The 19,507-nt window shown below is 51.8% G+C and overlaps 4 protein-coding genes across 6 annotated transcripts in view; 1 reads left to right on the forward strand and 3 right to left on the reverse strand.

Moving 5' to 3' along the window:
• Nucleotides 1–1,646: 1,646 nt before the first annotated feature.
• On the reverse strand, nucleotides 1,647–1,886 carry LOC131590263 (keratin-associated protein 4-12-like). The gene has a single exon (XM_058860191.1). It carries the CDS (start codon nucleotides 1,884–1,886, stop codon nucleotides 1,647–1,649), a length of 240 nt encoding a protein of 79 aa, XP_058716174.1.
• Nucleotides 1,887–5,960: 4,074 nt separating this feature from the next.
• LOC131590555 (keratin-associated protein 5-5-like) lies at nucleotides 5,961–7,151 on the reverse strand. Its single transcript, XM_058860713.1, has one exon. It carries the CDS (start codon nucleotides 7,149–7,151, stop codon nucleotides 5,961–5,963), a length of 1,191 nt encoding a protein of 396 aa, XP_058716696.1.
• A 3,385-nt stretch (nucleotides 7,152–10,536) lies between these two features.
• The window catches only part of LOC131590446 (claw keratin-like), a 47,558-nt gene continuing 38,587 nt past the window's right edge, over nucleotides 10,537–19,507 (forward strand). For all 3 annotated transcript variants that reach the window (XM_058860516.1, XM_058860517.1, XM_058860518.1), the window contains exon 1: nucleotides 10,537–10,605. The gene's annotated coding sequence lies outside the window, so the exon portion shown is untranslated. The remainder of the gene's footprint in view (nucleotides 10,606–19,507) is intronic.
• Nucleotides 18,144–18,410, reverse strand: LOC131590597 (putative small proline-rich protein 5). The gene has a single exon (XM_058860810.1). The coding sequence runs from the start codon at nucleotides 18,408–18,410 to the stop codon at nucleotides 18,144–18,146; it is 267 nt and encodes an 88-aa protein (XP_058716793.1).

Below are 19,507 nucleotides of genomic sequence, written 5' to 3' on the forward strand. Positions count from 1 at the left end.
GCTGGGACCAGCCCCGAGGACAGTGACAGGGACCTTGGCTCGCTCTCTGTGCAGCGCAAGGAGGAGCAGATGGAGATTTTAGAGCTGTTTGGTCCCTGCAGGAAATGCCAGCAGCTCCTTCCCAGCCTTCCCTGGCATGAGAGCAATTCCTGGAGTGAAATACTGGAGAAGCAATGCAGGTAATTGTGACTCCTCCGTGAGGGGCAGGAGAACACGCGCGGCATTTCCTTCCTGGTGAAGACAAACGCACCTGGACAGGTCCATTTATTAATTTACAAGGAATTAATGGGGCAGAAGCAAAGGGACACACTCCACTCGTGCCTCCTGAGGGGATTTTTTCCACTGACAAGTCCCGTGGATGTGAGCAGGGAGATGGAGGCGGGCGTTTCCCACCCAGGGTGGTCGTGGCCAGCTCTTGGTGGAACCAAGGTAGCCAAGTCACTTCAGGGGAGTGGGATGTGGGTCACAGGGCAAACAAGGGACTGAAGCAGAATCAGAAAAGGGCATCAAATGCATCCAAAGGATGGCAGAGCAGAATTTTCATGTTTTGGTACAGCCCCAACCGACCTTTGAAGGCAGCAGAGGTTTCTCCACAGCTTCAGCTCAGAGTCTGGTGACTCAGTTTGGCAGAGGCAGAACCTCCATGTCCTGAGTGCCAGAGGCAGATCTTTGGCTGGCCAGAATCCATGGAGCTTCCCCAGCTGGGATGTGTCTGGGTCAGACTCTTTCTGAGAACATTCCCGTTTTTCGTGAGTTTATGAATTATTTTCATAGAATCAGAGACTGGTTTGGGTTGGAAGGGACCATAAAAATCCACTTATTCCACCCACTGCCATGGGTAGGGACACTTTCCACCATTCCAGGTGGCTCCAAGCCCTGTCCAACCTGGTCTTGGGCACTTCCAGGGATGGCACAACCAGAAATTCCCTGGAAAACCCGTGCCAGGTCCTCACCACCCTCACAGGGAATGATTTCTTCCCAATATCCAGCCTCAGTTTCCCCTCTGTCAGTCTGACCCCACTCCCCCTTGTCCTGTCCCTGATGAAAAGTCCCTCTCCAGCTTTCCTGGAGCCCCTGCAGATCCTGGCAGGTGCTGTGAGGTCTCCACACAACATTTTCCCCTCCTTTTCTCTTCCTATTTCTCTGTTATTTTATCCTGAGAGGGCAAATATCACTCCCAGAGGTGCCAGAAACTCCAGTTTGAATTAATTTACCAGGGATGCCCTGATTTTCTTCATGAACACCTTGGAGACAGAAGAATCCCAACACTGGGGAGAAAAAACCACCAGGAAAAAGCGAAAGACGCAGCAAAACCCTCCGGATCCACCAGCAAACAAACAGATCAACACCAGGAAGTTGCAGGGTCACAAACTACAGATTTTATTGGGTTTTGGGTTTTTTTTTTCAGACAGATTGGGGCAAAACAGCCACAAAGGAGTGAAACATCCCACACACCAAGAGGAAAAGGAAGAGCAGGAGCAGCGCTCAGGGTAGGAACTCGCCGGGCTGCGGCTTCAGGGCACGTCACAAGCAGCAGGTGAGGGAAGGCAGGAGAAGAGGAGGGGTTCTACGGTCTCTGAGCACAGGAGCAGGAGAGCTCGGGGTGTTATCCACATCCACATCCAAGAGGGAAGAAGCCGGCGAGCTCAGCTGCTGCCGCAGCAGCCGCCGCTGCTGCTTCCACCGCAGCAGCCGCTGTTGTTGCTGCTGATGGTGTAGCAGCAGGACATGGGCATGCAGCAGGACTGCATGGGCATGCAGCAGGGGGTGCAGCAGGGGCTGCAGCACTGCATGGGGGTGCAGCACATGGGCCTCTTGCAGGTCTTGGGGCTGCTGTAGCAGCACACGGAGTAATTATTGCCACCGCCGCAGCATCCGTTGGGCATCTTGGTGATGGGAGTGGAGGCGAAGCTGGGAGGGAAAGAGAGAGTTTGTCATTTTCTCTGCTTGGATCTCCCAGAACGTGAGGCAGCTTAAAGCCTTCTTATCCCCAAATCCCCAAATCCATCCAGGGATGTGCCTGCTGTCCTGAATCCCAGGACAGGCTCCCGTGCTTTTGGCATTTTGTCCAGCAGTGGAATCCACCTGTGTGCAGCCCAAAACCAATCTCCGGTCCCCAAAACCAATCTCTGATCCCAAATCTTCTGCAGCGTCCGGTCCCAAACCAGACAGCCCAGAAAATCCTGGAGAAGCCCCCGGAAACAGAGTTCCCCAGGTAAAGACAAGCAGCAAATCCCAACTTACCCTGCTGAGCAGTGGAGGGAGGAGAGGAGAATTCGAGATGATCGAATGAAGACCCCTGGGCCGGGGAGCCTTTTATACGCTCCAAAGCCTCCTCCCCTGGAAATGAGGCATCCCTCGGCAATTCCGACACCCCGGGTATCCCCTCACGTGTCTTCCTCCCGTGTTTAATCTCTGCCTCTTTCTGTTTGCTCACCACCTCAATTGAGCCCCATAATTACTCGTCCGGAGGAACAACAGATGCAAATTTTCTAATGGATTTGCGTTAATGGCACCGGAGGGAGGGAGCTCTGAGGTATTCCCATCCCTCCCCAGGGAATGACCTTGGGACACGGGGATGCTTAACAATGTGCCTGGGGCGAGCCAGGCGCTGAAGCAGTGGGACAACCACGCCTGGAACTTGGAGCTGTCATCGCTCGTGTGTCCCCTCTGCCCCTCTGGCCGGGAGCTCTGGGGGTCAGTGGAAATTTTTGGCCAATGGGAATCCTTTTTTCCTGCCTCTGTGGTGGAGATTTAGGCTGAATTTTCCCCTTTCTTGCTCTTGGGCCTCCCTTCAGGGTGCTGGGTCCTCACACTCCCTGTTTTTGTTTTGTTTTTTTAATTTTTGTCGTATTATTAAGATTTATTTTTTCATTTTCATCCATGGAATGGATGGGTTGAGTCTAAAGGAAGCGGTTCCCAAAGCAGCAGCGCACACGTGAGGGATTTTCCCTGCGTTGGTTCCACACATCCCATTTCCTCAGACAATCCCAAAGGCTCCTGAGACCGAGGACGCTCGTGGTGATCACGTTTGGGTGCTCACGTGAGGAACCGCGGCCGCCGGCAGAGCAGGGACAGCTCCAGGTTAGAAGATGTTGGTGGTGCATCCCTGTAAAAATTTGGGAATTCCAGGATGCTGAGGCAGCACCAAATTACGGCAAAAAAGAGGCTGCCAGCACGTCCAGGGGACTCTGACTGTGAGGCTGACGTGGTGGCAGGTGATCCACGGGATCTGCCTCTCCAGGATGTGACCATGACCTCCTGTGACGCCGGGTGTCCCTTCTGGAATTGTCCCCAGGGGAGCATTGTTCTGGTCACACAATAATAACCAAGAGTTGCCTGCAGGAAGCAACGTCCTCCTTGTGTAAACCCTCAGACATCTCCCCTGAATCAAGCACTCATCACATTTTTATCGAGTTTTATTGCTGCCCCGTTGGCCAAGATGACCCCGGTGTTGTAGGAACACGGAATGATTTGGGTTGGAAGAAACCCCAAAAATCACCCAACCCTCCTGGATGGGCAGGGACACCTCCCACTACCCCAGCTTGTTTCAAGCCCCATCCAGCCTGGCCTTGGACACTTCCAAGGGCGGGGCACCCATGGAATTCCCTGTTCCAGGGCATGGCCACCCTCACGGGGAAGGATTTCTTCCCAATATCCCATCTAAACCCGTCTCTTCTCCAGGCTGAACCACTCTCAGCATTTACAACATTTTCCCCTGCTCTTCAACGCCCTTTAACCCGCACTTGGCTCAGAAATGACATCTGCACCAACTTCCTTTCGTAGGCCACGCCCCATCCCGTGACGTTTCTGGAAAGATCCACGGTGGTTCCGTGAGTTTGAGCTGCAGGACCTTTGTGAAGATGTTGGGGTAAGGGCAGGTTGGACGGAGCTCTGGTCTGGCTGGAGGTGTCCCTGTCCTGCTGGAACGAGATGGTTTTTAACTTCCAACCCCTTCCATGATTCCCTGACTCAAAGATGGGATGAATTTTCACAAGATTCCTTAAACAGGGAGAACTTTATGGAATGTTCTGATATGGGATATCCCTCTGCCTGTGCCTTGTGCCTGATTTACAAGAAATAAAACCCCTCCTGGAGACCCAAGCAATGTTTTCAGAAGAGTCAAACGTGTACAGAAGATGATTTTAATGCAGATGTCGCGTGGGAAGGTTGGAGGAAGCAAATCAAGCCAGAGCTCCAGGCATTTTCTCCAGACCTGCAATTCCGAGCTGAGTCCCGCATTTTAATAGCAAAGAAAGTCCCAGCCAGGGAAGGAAGGGATCCTTGACTCACGGGTTTGCTATTTTAGGAATGAGCCTTTTAAGTTGGATGCCAACCCCGGCTTTCATTCCTGGGCTGGTAGTCCAGGAACGCACAGGGGAAATGCTCTTCTCCAGTAAAAAATCAACCATTTCAGGGGGTTTCTAAGCTTTTATTTTTGGAAGATGGTGGTGGGAAGAAGATGCCGCCTGCTGTCCAGTGAGTAGTGAAATTCCTCTTGGTACCTATTGGAATACTCCTTCCGAGAGCAGGGATGGGCTCCTGTGCATCCCGCAGCTGCCCACGGCTTCCTCCCGAGGGGCAGCTCCCATCCCTGCTCCGGGGCTGGGGACAGGACCTGAGGGAACGGCTGGAGCTGTGCCAGGGGTGGTCTAGGTTGGATATTTCTGGAAAGTTCCTCCCCCAGAGGGTGGTGGGGCACTGAGCAGGCTCCCCAGGATACGGCCTGAGGCTGCCAGAGCTCCAGGAGTGTTTGGGCACCTCTCTCAGGGACAGGGTGGGATTTTGGAGCGTCTGTGGAGGGGCAGGAGTTGGCTCAGGATTCTGGTGGATCCTTTCCAAGTCAGGATATTTGAGGATTCTCTGATTTATTGAGTGCTGTGTTCTCAGCGGTGCAGTTATGCCTCTCTCAGTCCTTGCCCTTTAAGTTTTAATCACTTCAGCTTTCAGTTTTGTAGTAAAACCTGAGCTGAGGCGAATGATCAGGAGAGGCAAGAAGGGATCAAGGAATGGTTTTTGGGCTGGCAAGGACTTCAAAGCTCATCCCGTTCCTCCCCTTGCCATGAGACACCTCCCACCATCCCAGGCTGCTCCCAGCCCCGTCCAACCTGGCCTTGGACACTTCCAGGGATCCAGGGGCAGCCACAGCTTGAGTGGGCACCCATTCCAGAGGATCAGGAATGCTCCACTTGCTTCAGACAACACCTGGTTTGTGCCAACAGCCCGGAGAGATCTTTGTGTCCCAAATGTTCTGCTGTGCTGCTGGGACACATCCAGGACCTGGCACAGATGGTGCTGGAACGAGGACAAACCCTGGGCAAAGTGACAAACCCTGGGCAAGGTGACAAACCCTGGGCAAGGTGACAAACCTGGGCAAGGTGACAAACCCTGGGCAAGGTGACAAACCCTGGGCAAAGTGACAAACCTGGGCAAGGTGACAAACCTGGGCAAGGTGACAAACCCTGGGCAAGGTGACAAACCCTGGGCAAAGTGACAAACCCTGGGCAAGCTGACAAACCTGGGCAAGGTGACAAACCCTGGGCAAGGTGACAAACCCTGGGCAAAGTGACAAATTAATGGCAAGGCCATCTAAGAACAACGCAAAGACCGACTGTTGTGTTTTGCTTGATGCTAAATTTTATTGCCTACAAATCAAGAGAGGAAAGGAAGAGTGATCACAGTGACACCGAAGGTTTCCCAAACACCCAAGAGGAGAATTAACACCCCGCTAATATCTAATGCCTTATACAATAATGGGTGACAAATTCAAGTTGTACCCAAGGAAGTCAATAATTAAAGACAGTCAATAACTAAAGGACAGAAAGAAGCAGCTGCAGCTTAAGCTGGAGAAGAAGAAGAAGAAAATCGCCGTGAATTGGCTCCATCACGATGAGAACCAGAAGTAAACGAGCAGGTTTTCACCTCCAGGTGTGGAGCCCTCAGAGCCAGCCGGGGTGAGCTCAGCAGCTCTTCTTGAGGCTGGCGCAGCACTGCTGGATGGGGATGCAGGGCGTGCAGTACTTCCTCACCGGGGTGCAGCAAACCATCACCGGCTTCTTCACCACGCAGGAGCAGCAGGACAGGGACCCGCAGGGGCAGCAGCAGGGCCGGGGGACGCAGCACACCGACTTCTGGCACACCTTGGTGCAGCACACGGACTGGCACGGGTCACAGCAGGACTGGCACGGGTCACAGCACGGCTTCTGGCACGGGTCACAGCAGGACTGGCATGGGTCACAGCAGGGCTTCTGGCATGGGTCACAGCAGGACTGGCACGGGTCACAGCAGGACTGGCAGGGGTCACAGCACGGCTTCTGGCACGGGTCACAGCAGGACTGGCACGGGTCACAGCATGGCTTCTGGCACGGGTCACAACAAGACTGGCACGGGTCACAGCATGGCTTCTGGCACGGGTCACAGCAGGACTGGCATGGGTCACAGCACGGCTTCTGGCACGGGTCACAACAGGACTGGCACGGGTCACAGCATGGCTTCTGGCATGGGTCACAGCAGGACTGGCACGGGTCACAGCATGGCTTCTGGCACGGGTCACAGCAGGGCTTCTGACATGGGTCACAGCAGGGCTTCTGGCACGGGTCACAGCAGACAGTCTGGCACGGGTCACAGCACGGCTTCTGGCACGGGTCACAACAGGACTGGCACGGGTCACAGCACGGCTTCTGGCACGGGTCACAACAAGACTGGCACGGGTCACAGCAGGGCTTCTGGCACGGGTCACAGCAGGACTGGCACGGGTCACAGCATGGCTTCTGGCACGGGTCACAGCAGGACTGGCATGGGTCACAGCATGGCTTCTGGCATGGGTCACAGCAGGACTGGCACGGGTCACAGCAGGACTGGCATGGGTCACAGCATGGCTTCTGGCACGGGTCACAGCAGGACTGGCACGGGTCACAGCATGGCTTCTGGCACGGGTCGCAGCAGCAGGATTGCTGGCACGGGGAGCAGCACACGGTCTTGCAGGGGCTGCAGCACACGGTCTTGCAGGGGCTGCAGCACACAGTCTTGCAGGGGCTGCAGCACACAGTCTTGCAGGGGCTGCAGCACACCGTCTTGCAGGGACTGCAGCACACGGTCTTGCTCTTCACGACAGAGCAGCATCCCGTGGAACAGCATCCAGTGGAGCACATGGTGTTGGGAGAGGAGCGAAGGGTGGCCGGAGCGAGGACCTGGAACACAAAGGACTCTGAGATCCAACCCATCTTTCCACACTGCCCAGGCCCACGTCCCCATCCCGCTTCGTATTTCTTTGCCTTGAGTTGGAAACCCAAGATCCTCGCAGGAATCCAACCAACTCTTGCTGTCCCAGAGATATTTGAACCTCCTGGGAAGTGCCTGCACTGTGCTCATCCAGGACGTTCCCTCCCAGAATTTCCACCCTGAGCAGCTCATTTTCCACTCTCTCCACCTTTTCCAAGAGGCAACAGATCAACAGTCTCACAAAAACCTGGATTTCTGAGAGAGCTGCAGACCATGGAACCCTTAGAACGCTACGACCACGGAACTGTAAAACCTTGGAATCACAAACCCAGGGAATCACAAACCCCCGGAACCACAAAGCCACAGAATCAAAGAGCACTTTGGGTTGGAAAATGCCTTTAAAGGTCCATCCAGCCCAACGCTCTGCAGAGATCAGACACAAAGACACAGCCTCAGTTCACCCAAAGCCAAATGAGATTCCCTGGTAGGAAACACTCACCGTTCTTGCTGAGAGCTGAAGGTGTGTGAGGAGCAGAGGCACCTGGAGACCTTTTATTGAGGTCGGGATTGTCCTGCCGGACATGAGGTACCCCCCAGCAATCCGTGATTTACGCACCAAGCCTGTACTTATTCACCCAATGGGCCTTCATGTGTTCAGTCTTTGCCTCGTGGCTTTTGACCAACCCCTCAATTTTGGGTTATTATCAATTTGTTGCGTGAATTTTTTACAATTTTTTAATGTCGAGTTAATTCTTGCGGGACGCTTGAAGGGGTTGTTTCTGCTCGCTTTGCATATGGCAAGGCTGCTGCGTGGAGATGATTAATTAACATAAAAATCCTAATTAAGATTCGAGGCGCAGTGGATTCCAGAGGCGTGCAGAAGCTTCTGGACGTCAGTCGCTCCTTGATACGATTTTTAAAATGGAATTGCAGGAAGTGCTTTGTGTCTGAACGCAGAAATGGTGGAGCCCAAAGCCCTTCTCTGGGGTCACCAGAAGGGCAAACCCAGAAAGTTCCGGATATCTCACCCCTCACCCATCCCGTCCGTGCATGGGAAAACATTGGAACAGAATCATGGAACGATGGAATATTCCAGGCTGGAAGGGACCATCCAGTCCAACTCCTGGCCCTGCACAACCCCAACAATCCCACCCCGTGCCTGAGGTCGTTGTCCAAACTCTCCTTGAGCTCTGTCAGGCTCAAGGCCTCGCCAATATCAGACGTTTTCACTGCAAATTCATCGTGGAAATTTGGAATTGGTTTGGGGTCAAATCAGAGCCCCCGTTTTCCCAATTCCTCTTTGGCGCATTTAAACAAAATCAAGATGCAAAAACCGCTCTGGAAGTTTTGCATCCTGTTTATGCTCGGCATAACTCGATCTGCAAAATTCCTATTCAATTCTTTTCAGATTCCAAGATGCCCTGGAGTAATGGAAGAGCCACCTACGGATGTTAATTCTGGAAAAACTCCGTGCTCAGCTCCCAGTCACCCGCTGGCAGTGATTAATGCCGATGCTAATGATCATGTTGTGATCAGTCATTAATGATGGATGTTAATACCTGTTTTACATAAAAGCTCCGTGTGATGTCCTGAGCATCTCGAGGATCTCAAATTAAATCACGGCTTTATTAAAAAATGATCTCTCTCCGGTCAGGTGAAATGTTTGGTGTCTGAGGTCACCCCCAGAGGAAGGGCTGCTCCTGCTGGGGGCATCGAAGGAGACCCCCACATCCCTGGCCACCCCTCCCTCCTGCTGGGGTGAAGGAGGGGAGATTTGGGGGAGATTCATCCAATTCTGGGTGTGGGGGACACTTCCATCTGACTCCTGGTGGCACGAAGCCCCTGTTCCCCCTCTCTTGGTGTTTGGCTACGTCACGTTTTGAACAGCTGGTCCTGCTCCCAAGAATTCAGGGTGAACTCAACACTTCTCCAGGCAAGGTCACCCCGAGGTCAACGGTCCTGCTCCTTCCAAGCTTAATTACTGATTGTCTTCAGCTGTGTTAACGATCTTCAGCCAGGCGCTAATTAATTGAAACTCGATCCAGCTGGGCACGAGTGGATCGGTCAATGGTCCTACTCCCTCAAAGCTTAATTACTGATTGTTTTCAGCTGTGTTAACGGTCTTCAGCCAGGTGCTAATTAGCGATTGAAACTCGATCCAGCTGGGCACGAGTGGATCGGTCAATGGTCCTACTCTCTCAAAGCTTAATTATTAATTGTCTTCAGCTGTGTTAACGATCTTCAGCCAGGCGCTAATTGATTGAAACTCGATCCAGCTGGGCACGAGTGGATCGGTCAATGGTCCTACTCCTTCCAAACTTAATTACTGATTGTTTTCAGCTGTGTTAACGATCTTCAGCCAGGCACAAATTAGCGATTGAAACTCGATCCAGCTGGGCACGAGTGGATCAGTCAATGGTCCTACTCTCTCAAAGCTTAATTACTGATTGTCTTCAGCTGTGTTAACGATCTTGAGCCGGGTGTTAATTGATTGAAACTCGATCCAGCTGGGCACGAGTGGATCGGTCAATGGTCCTACTCCCTCAAAGCTTAATTATTAATTGTCTTCAGCTGTGTTAACGGTCCTGCACTAGGCACTAATTAGCAATTGAAACTCGATCCAGCTGGGCATGGGTGGATCGGTCAATGGTCCTACTCCCTCAAAGCTTAATTATTAATTGTCTTCAGCTGTGTTAACGATCTTCAGCCAGGCACTAATTAGCAATTGAAACTCGATCCAGCTGGGCACGAGTGGATCGGCCAATGGTCCTACTCCCTCAAAGCTTAATTATTAATTGTCTTCAGCTGTGTTAACGGTCTTCAGCCAGGCGCTAATTAGCGATTGAAACTCGATTCAGCTGGGCAGGAGTGGATCGGTCAATGGTCCTACTCCCTCAAAGCTTAATTACTGATTGTCTTCAGCTGTGTTAACGATCTTCAGCCAGGCACGAGTGGATCGGTCAATGGTCCTACTCCTTCCAAACTTAATTACTGATTGTCTTCAGCTGTGTTAACGATCTTCAGCCACGCGCTAATTGATTGAAACTCGATTCAGCTGGGCATGGGTGGATCGGTCAATGGTCCTACTCTCTCAAAGCTTAATTACTGATTGTTTTCAGCTGTGTTAACGATCTTGAGCCGGGTGCTAATTGATTGAAACTCGATTCAGCTGGGCACGAGTGGCTCGGCCAACGGTCCTACTCCCTCAAAGCTTAATTATTAATTGTCTTCAGCTGTGTTAACGGTCTTCAACCAGGCGCTAATTAGCGATTGAAACTCGATTCAGCTGGGCACGGAGTGGCTCAGAGTGGTTCAGAGTGGCTCGGTCAACGGTCGGGGGGCTCGGGGGGATCTGAGGGCCATTCCGGAGCCTGCGGAGAACAGGTAGGGAACTCCAGCGATGGAAATGTGGGATATCCTGAGCAGGGAGGTGAAGGATGGGCGGTGAAGGAGGGGAGGTTGGCCAAAATGAGGCTGTTTTGTGTTGTCTTTGTGAGAATTTGGTTCATCCGGTGTGCCAAAAAAAAAAACCCACGTGGTTATTAGAGTTGGATGTGAGCACTGGAGGGGTTTAAACTCTGCAAGGTGGGTTCGTAGATCCAACAGCGATTTTGCAGAGGAAAATATTCAAATTAGGGCCATAAAAAATTTCTCAGTTATGTTTTGCTTTGAGTGCAAGGACTTGTGTGGGTTCTGAAAGATGCCCAGAGGAGCAGAGATTTTTTATTTCTTTTTTTATTTTATTTTATTTTTTAATTTGTGTTTGTTTGGATTGGAGCTCCAGGAAAGCAATCCTTGCCGGGAGACATCTGAGGCAAATTCCTCCCCATTAATCCGGTTTCCTCACAGTTTATCCCGGTTGTAGAATCGTTACTTGAGGTGTCTTTAGCGGAGCAGAAATGTCCCTTTAGGCGACCTGGAGTTCTCTTGCCAAATGTTTGTGGTTCTCCAAGGCCTCCCCACCCTCCCAGGGAACAATTCCTTCTCCTAAAACTCCTCTCCATCACTCTGAAATAATTTCCCTGCAGTTGGTGAGGAAAAGTCCCTCTCCAGCTTCACTGGGGCCGATCCTGGGAGGGGCTCTGGAGTCTCCAGAGGTTGAACATTCCCAAAATTCCCTGGCTCGATAGGGGAAAGGCTCCTTACCGATTTTATGACCCTCTCTGGGTTTGGAAATTAATTAAAATGTGCCACAGTCGGTGATAGAGGAGAAAGTTGGAAGCTGGGGCTGCAAAGTGAAAGTCTCTGCTTGAAGACCAAACCAGCGCTGCGGCCACCAAACCTCAGTAACTCAATTCCCACCTGCGGGGAGGGCAGGAATGAGTAAGAAAATCATTTTTTCCACCCTCGTGTGTGGCTGAGCCACCTCTGAGCAAGGACAAGAACCCCCAGGCGGGTGAATCATTCCGTGCTCTCTGTCCCGCCTGCAACTTTTCCTTTTTAACCCATTCCTCTCTAATGAGCGTTTTCTCCATAACCTATAAATAACTAATTCCAATTCCTTATTGACCAACCGGTCTTTTTGTGGCTGTTGCAGCACTCTGCTCATTCCAGGCTGTTTCCCACACCTGGGATGGGTGATGAGGGATGAATCACGCCGGGGAAACCTTCACTTATTTTACGCTGCAGAAAATGGTTAATTGGGGCTGTTCCATGTTCCAAACCCTGCAGGATTCGGTTTTGTTTTGGTTCCAAAAATAGCAGCGGCTCTGAAAGCAGAAACACGTGGGGAAAACATGAACACACAGGTCAGGCTGGAAACCCGACCCGCCAACATCTGCTGAGCCCAGGGCAAGGATTTGTTTCCCTCAGGAATTCACCCCCTGTGCTCCTCCCAGCCCTGCAGGCGTTTTCCATGGATTTCATGTTTCCTTGGCATTCCTCCGGCTCCAGGGATTAAATTACGGTAGCAAACCCACAAGAAAACAGGGATGCCACCAGACCAGCACGGAATCTCAGAGAAACGAGGTCCCAGAGCGCCAAATCCAACCTGTGGCTGATGCCCAGCCCAGGGCACTGAGTGCCACCTCCAGGCTCTCCTTGGACACCTCCAGGGATGGCGACTCCAGACCTCACTGGGCAGCCCCTTCCAAGAACTGACCGCCCATTCCATGGGGAAATTCCTGCTGGTGTCCCCCCTGAGCCTCCTTTCCCCCAGGCTGAGCCCCTTTCCCAGCTCCCTCGGGAGTTTTCCAGACCTTTCTCCCGCTGCCCCAGCTCTGTTCCACACTCCAGCCCCTCAGTGTCCCTCCTGCCCATCGACCCGGGCTGTCTAATGGGGCAGTGACTGAAAACATCCAGGACTGCTCGTTTTGGCTTGAAACACCGTTTTTATTGTCGTGCTGGAGAGCGAAGCAGCAAAGCGAGAAGGGGAACCATTCCCAGCGTTGGCAGAGGAAAGACAAAACAGCTCAGAGCTCCTTAAACCGAGAGGTTTCACCCTAAAACCGCACCACCCCTGGCAGTTTTAGGAGGCTTTGCTTGGAGAGAAGTGACAAAGCTGCCCAGCCACAAGCACTGGGGCGAGCTGGAACCTTCCAAGGCGGGAGCCATCCGGTGCATCCCGGAGCTGGATCCTGCCCTCAGTACTTGGGGTACGAGGGTGGCAGCTTGCAGATGTTCTTGGTGACCTGGGGGCAGAGCGGGGGGCAATAACGCTGCACCGGGGGGCAATAACGCTGCACCGGGGGGCAGCAGGGCTGCATTGGAGGGCAGTAGCGCTGCACGGGCGGGCAGCAGGGCGTCACGTAGCTGAACTTCTGCACGGGCTGCCTCTGGATGGTGTAGTGGCAGGAGGAGCTGGATCCGTGGCAGGAAGAGCGGGATCCGTGGCAGGAGGAGCTGGACCCATGGCAGGAGGACTCGTAGTCGTGGCAAGACCCGCGGGAGCACATGGTCCTGGAGTTCTGTTCGGAGCAAGGGATCAACGCGGTGAGAGGAGGCTCTGATTCCTTTCTTTTACTCCCCATCTTTTCTTTTGAATAATACTTTTTCTTGACATCTCCCACGGACTGTTTCTCTCCTTTTTTCGCCTGCCTAACCCGGACCCAAGGCCCCCGTGATCGTGCCGGATCTGCTGGGCACGCTCTGGGAATTGTGGTGTGGAATCAGGTCCCTGTGAGTCAATTGGAGCCCCAGGAGCCCATCTGCCACGCCCCAGTTCCGGCAGAGTTTGTGTTCCCCAAGGGGAACACAAGGAACCCAAGTTCCTCCAGGGGCTGCACCCTTCTCCCTCCATCTTCCATTCCCCACCCCTCCCTCGGCGCACACACTTCCCTAAATCCCACAGGATCCATAAAAACCCCTCGTGGAGGCTTCCAGTCTTGTCAGCGAGAACAGAAATGGTGAAATTGGGTCTTACCCTCTTCAGCTGCAGCGAGAAGGTTCTGGAAGCGAAGGCGAGCGACTGCGGAGGACGGGGCCGAGGGACCTTTTATACTCTCCTGGGGTGTGAGGCACCTCCTTGCGATGACACTTTAATTAATTCTGCCTCCAATCCCGCAGATGTTTGCGCTTCCCCTGTTTTTAGGTGTTCCCTCCTTGACGCACCGGGCCCCGTCCTGTCGGTGATTCCTAATGCAGGGATTTTGGGAGGCAGCTCTCTCCCATTTCCTGGAGACTGACACTGATGTGACGGGTGTTAATTAGGGATGAGGGACAGCCGGGGATTGCATCAGGCACAGAAAGGTCTCAGAAACGCTGACTCCTGGGGTTGCTCTCCCCCTGGGTGCAGGTGACAGCTCAGGGTTTTAATTCCCCTGTTGTTGAGTGCCAAGAGGAAATGGGATTACTGTCTGCAATTCCCGGGGATGGCACAAGGCTGGAAAATCCAGAGGGATCTCCTCAGCTCCCTGGGATGGCAGGAAATAAAATGTTCCTGATTCTTCACGTGTCCCTCGATGTGGCAGATGACTGGGGTGATCCCATCAGGTTGTTCCACGTGAATCAAGAGTTATTAATATGCAGGATCAGAGAAAAACATCTGACCCTGAGCTCTCTGCGAGATCTGAGGATGTTAAATTTTCCTGTTCCTTGGTTTCTCTCTCCTTCTGTGATCCCTCACATTTTTTTCGCCTGGTCACACCAAAGAGAAGAGGAGAAGAGGAGCTGAAGTTTGAGCAAATATTGGGATTTGTCTGCTGGAAGTTTGGGGACTCAAGCTGGATTTAGGACCCTGTTTGACTCAGAGTTTGAAGGGTAAGAAAAAAAGCACCCAAAAACCATCTCTGAATCCTCCAGATTCACGGCCTGCTCAGGAAAACGGGATCTCGGAAGAGTTTCCATCATCCTCTGCTCAGTTTTCCTTCACAGGAATTTCTGTTTTCAGAGGCTCAAAGGCTTTCAGACATTTGAAAATTCGTATCCAAGGTCTGAAATAGCTCGGAGTTAAGTTATGACATATTGAGAGGGAGCTGTGGCCTACTTTTCCCCCTTCCATTTAATTTCCTGGAATCACTGAGGTTGGAAAAGCCCTCCAAGATCATTGAGCCCAATTTTTGGCCATCTCCCCCTTTCTTTTGCTGACGTGTCTTCTACTCATTCCCAAATGAACGTGGGGATTATTTGCCACCAAATACTGGGATATTTTGGAAATAAAAAGAAATTTGAATTGAAAAAATTACCAAAAAAAACCCCAAACCAAGGAAAAAGAGGATAAAGGAACTCAAAGGCAACGAGGCAATGAGGGTCTCATGAATTTATTGTTTCCCACACCCAGATGAGTCTGAAACAGAAGCGCAAGACAGAGGAAGATTCCCAACATCATGCCAGGAATAATTAGAAATTTCCCGAATAATTATCAAGAACGACACCATGAATATTAATTAGGGGAACATTTCATCCCCCCACCAGGATCCCACGGGGCAGAGACCCAGGGATTTCAGCGTGGTCGAGGCGAGCCGAGGTCGGGATGTCCAAGGGGGTGGCTCCGGTGGCCGGGACTGGATCCTGTTCAGTACTTGGGACACGCCGGTGGCAGGCTGCAGATGTTCTTGGTGACCTGGGGACAGTAGGGGACCTGGGGACAGTAGGTGACAGGGGGGCAGTAGGGGACAGGGGGACAGCAGGGGACAGGGGGACAATAGGGGACAGGGGGACAGCAGGGGACAGGGGGACAGTAGCGCTGCACGGGGGGACAGCAGGGCCTGGTGTAGGTGCATTTCTGCACCGGCTGCCTCTGCAGGTAGCGGCAGGAGGGCTCCGGCTCGTGGCAGGAGGAGCGGGATCTGTGGCAGGAGAACCAGGATCCGTGGCAGGAGGAGCGGGATCTGTGGCAGGAGGACTCGTAGTCGTGGCAGGACCCGCGGGAGCACATCGTCCTGGAGTTCTGTGGTGGAGCTGGAGGGAAGAGAGAGATGGTCAGGCTGGGACAGCTGCCCACTGTGCCTTTTCCTTGGCTCCTGTTTGGGACTGGAACGGGAAATGCTGTTTCCCTGTGTTTTGTGGTGTGTGGGACATCCTGACCCGTCCTTTTGGAGGAGGCTCCATGACGGGAATTTCCCCCCCGAGATGCTCCCGTTGGTTTTTTAAGGTAAAATTTCCTTCTAAAACTGCTCTGACTTGTCTGAGCTCTCCTTGCCTCCATCACCTGCCAGTCTGGGAATGAATCCCAAAGCCTCCCTGCCTTTGCTCCTTCAGTTTTTCCTCCTTTTCTGCCATCCCACCCTTGAGCAAACCAAGCACTCCTTGTGTGTGTGCAGGCCATCAAAAATGAAGAATTTCTAAGACAAAGGCAAGGTCTAAACACAGAGCTCTGTGAACTTCTGCTGCTCGAGAGTAAATAAATCAAGATAATCCAACTCACCCTTGGCTGGAGGAAGAGGAAGAGCTCGGGGAGCTGGTGCTGAGTGAAGGATGGGCAGGGGATGCTGGACTTTTATATCTCCCAAAGGCTCGTCCTGGGAATTAGGCACCTCTTGGCAATGCTGACACAAACCCTCATATTCATATTTATCTCCTGTGTCTCATTTTTAGCATTTCCGACTCGACGCAGTCAGGGGGAAAAGAAAAAGCGCCAATGGTGGCATTTTCCTCAGCACTTTAATAAACAAAGAATTTCCCAACCTGCTTAGAAGGGAATTTTGGAGGCAGTTGCATATTTCCGTGGCAAAAATGAACCTATCCCCGCAGTTATTAAGTGATTTGTCGTTGGGCAACCGGGATTGCATCAACTCCGGAGGGTTGACTCCTTCCCCGCGCGCTGCCCCTGGTTCTCAATGGCAGAGTCACATTTTGATTGACACAAAAGATGGTAATTAACAGCCACAACTCCCAGACTTCATTAGAGGGAGGTCCTGGTGACTACCTCGGAACACCTCGGCTCCGGAGGTGACCCAAAAGGACGTCCCCAATCCCAATTCTTTCAATTTTCCAACCATCAGCTGTTTCTTTGTTTGTGCCGCAACATTTTCCTGTTTACGTTCCTCCTGGATGGAGGGGGTTTCAAATCCTCAGCAGGAAGGGTTTGTGTGAGGGTTTTCCCTCTTGGCAACCTGTTTTTGACCCCTGATTTCTGTGGGGTTCTGTTTTATTTAAGCAGTTTTGTAATTTTTGTTCATTCCCGCATTTCGCTCTTTGCTTCCACGTTTTTCTCAGAGCATCCCAAGGTTTTAGGACAATAAAATGGGTGATTGTCCCTTTCCTGTGGCTTTTATCCAGGGGAGCACCACAGGAACAACTCGGGGGTCAGGGAATGAGATGATCTTCAGGGTCCCTCCCAACCCGAACTATTTCATGATTCTATGATTATTTATATTTATTTTGTAAGGCCGTGGTTGAGAAACCCAAAAGCTTTTAAGAAAATCTTTTAGAGCCAATCCTTGCTTAGGAAAATCTGAAGTCTCCTGGAAATGATGCAGAAATTCTTCATCTGGGTGGATAAAACTCCTTTTTTGAGGGAGTCAATTTGAGTCAATTCTGCGTCAGGCAGGAGGAATTCACGGAATCAGGGAATCGCAGAACGGTTTGGGTTGGAAGGGACATTAGAGAACACCTCATCCCACTCTCAGAGCTATTAATTCAAGCTGAGCCTGGCTGCTGAGCTCTTGGGGAAGCTGATGCAGCCACAGAGCCTGTTCTGGAACCGGTGTCTCAGCTGGACTGGGAGATAAGGAAAGTCTGAGGTTGTCAAAAGTCCAGAGGGATTTCACACTTAAAATAAGCGCCTGCAATTGCCACTGGAAACAGTAATTTGGAGCTCAGTGAAAGAAGGAGGGTTAGGAAAACCCACGAGGTGCTTATTTGCATTTATTAGGCACCACCTGGAAATGTTTTGTGAGTCAGAGGGACAAATGAAGTGTGAGGAGCTGCTGAGGAGGGGACTGAGGTGCTCCAGGTCCCGTCCAGCCTGGACACTCCCAGGGATCCGTGGAATCACCACCCTCCCGGAAATAATTCCTTCTGGATATAAATGTATAAATACTCGTCCTGTATATCTACAGGTGAATAAATACGGTGCAGACGAGCTCCCTGAGCCTCTGGGAAATGCCTCTGGGATCACTGGCTTTTATTATTTTGACATTTTAGGGACGTTTTGTGATCAGTTTGAGGAGGAAAGAGAGAGAAGTGGTGACTAAGAAGTCAGAGGTAACAATTGTTCTGAAGAAAAAAAAAAAAAAAGGTCAAAGGATAAACAGACCATAAACCTCTTTTACTTTTGGAAATCAAATTTTATTGTTTTGGAGGCTGTCACACGGCTGAAAAGCAGCAGGAATCACTCCCAGCTTTCTGGAAAGCAACCCGAGCTGGGTCCTGCCTGCTTGAGCAAATTAAACCGAATAGGAGCAAAACCAGGAACCAAATTCCAACGAAGAATTCGAGGATCAAATCAAAAATGCCAATAAAGAACCACCGATGGAAGCTTTAGGCAGGGAGAGCACCCAAGGCAGGAGCGATCTGGTGCATCTCAGAGCCAGATCCTGCCCTCAGTACTTGGGGTACGAGGGTGGCAGCTTGCAGATGTTCTTGGTGGCCTGGGGACAGACCGGGGGGCAATAACGCTGCATTGGAGGGCAGCAGGGCTGCATTGGAGGGCAGTAGCGCTGCACGGGCGGGCAGCAGGGCGTCACGTAGCTGAACTTCTGCACGGGCTGCCTCTGGACGGTGTAGTGGCAGGAGGGCCCCGGCTGGCAGGAGGAGTGGGACTCATGGCACGAGGTCTCGTGGCTGTGGCAGGACCCGCGGGAGCACATGGTGGGGCAGAGCTGGAGGGAAGAGAGGAGCGCTCAGGAGTTTATAGACATTTGCACTGGGATTCCCCATTTTCTTCCTAATTTCTGGTTCTTCAGGGGTGAGAAAGTGGGGTCAGTGTTGTTGGGAGAAGCTTTAATCCCTCACTAAACACAGAAGATTTTATGGATGGGACTCGATTTCCAGAGAAAAATTGGTCCAAACATCCATTCCCCAAGAGCCTTCTGGTTCCTTCCTCTTGGAAACTTCCCAGTCCCTTTCCCACAAAACCCTGTGGCTTTCCTGTCTGTATTTTCTACCCTTTCTGCAGTTTTGGTATAAAAAGGCTCTGCTTGAGGCCTTTATTGTCATTTTTTTAATAATTTGCTCTTGTGGGTAACAAGAACTTGCTCTCCAGCACGGCCAAGATCCGGCGGTGAGGAGGGAGCATCCAACACTCCAGTTCTACCCAGACTCATGGGAAAACATCCAATTCCCTAAAGAAACTCCAGGGAAAGAGAAAAATCGGACTCACCCTTCAGCAGTGGGGATGGAGCTGTTTTTGGAGCAGAGCAGCGAGTGAAGGGAGCCGGGATGGGAAACCTTTTATACTTTTCCACAGGGTTATCTGGGACACGAGGCATCCCTAATTACAGATCCCAGCCCATTTCTATCCGCTGTGTTCAGCTTCCCGTATTTTCCCTTTGATGCTGGGTGCTTCTAGCATTGTAATTATTAATAGCTCATTAATTCCTTCACCTCCCTATGAAGGAGATTGGAAGGAATTTCACGTGAAGTGACGCCAGCCCCGGCACCGATGGATCTGCTCGTGGACAGCATCGTGGAGCGGGCAGAGGAGGTGTTTGTGATCCAGAAGTGCCAATTCCTCAGGGTCACATGGATCCACGTGATCCACCTCCATGTGAAAGAAAAATTACCGATGTTAATCCCTGGGGATTGGGTTCAGGGCAGGAATAATCCAGAGGAATTGCCCAATGGGGCCGGATATCTCAAGGAGAGATTTGCATTAGCCCAAATCTGTCCTTTAGTGATAATTCCAAACAATGTGGCCCAGCAAGGACTTCTCCTCCGGGTGCCCACCAAAGACAAAGGTCACAGA

Source organism: Poecile atricapillus, chromosome 33 (assembly GCF_030490865.1).
Source record: "Poecile atricapillus isolate bPoeAtr1 chromosome 33, bPoeAtr1.hap1, whole genome shotgun sequence".
In the NCBI taxonomy this organism is placed as follows: Eukaryota; Metazoa; Chordata; class Aves; order Passeriformes; family Paridae; genus Poecile; species Poecile atricapillus.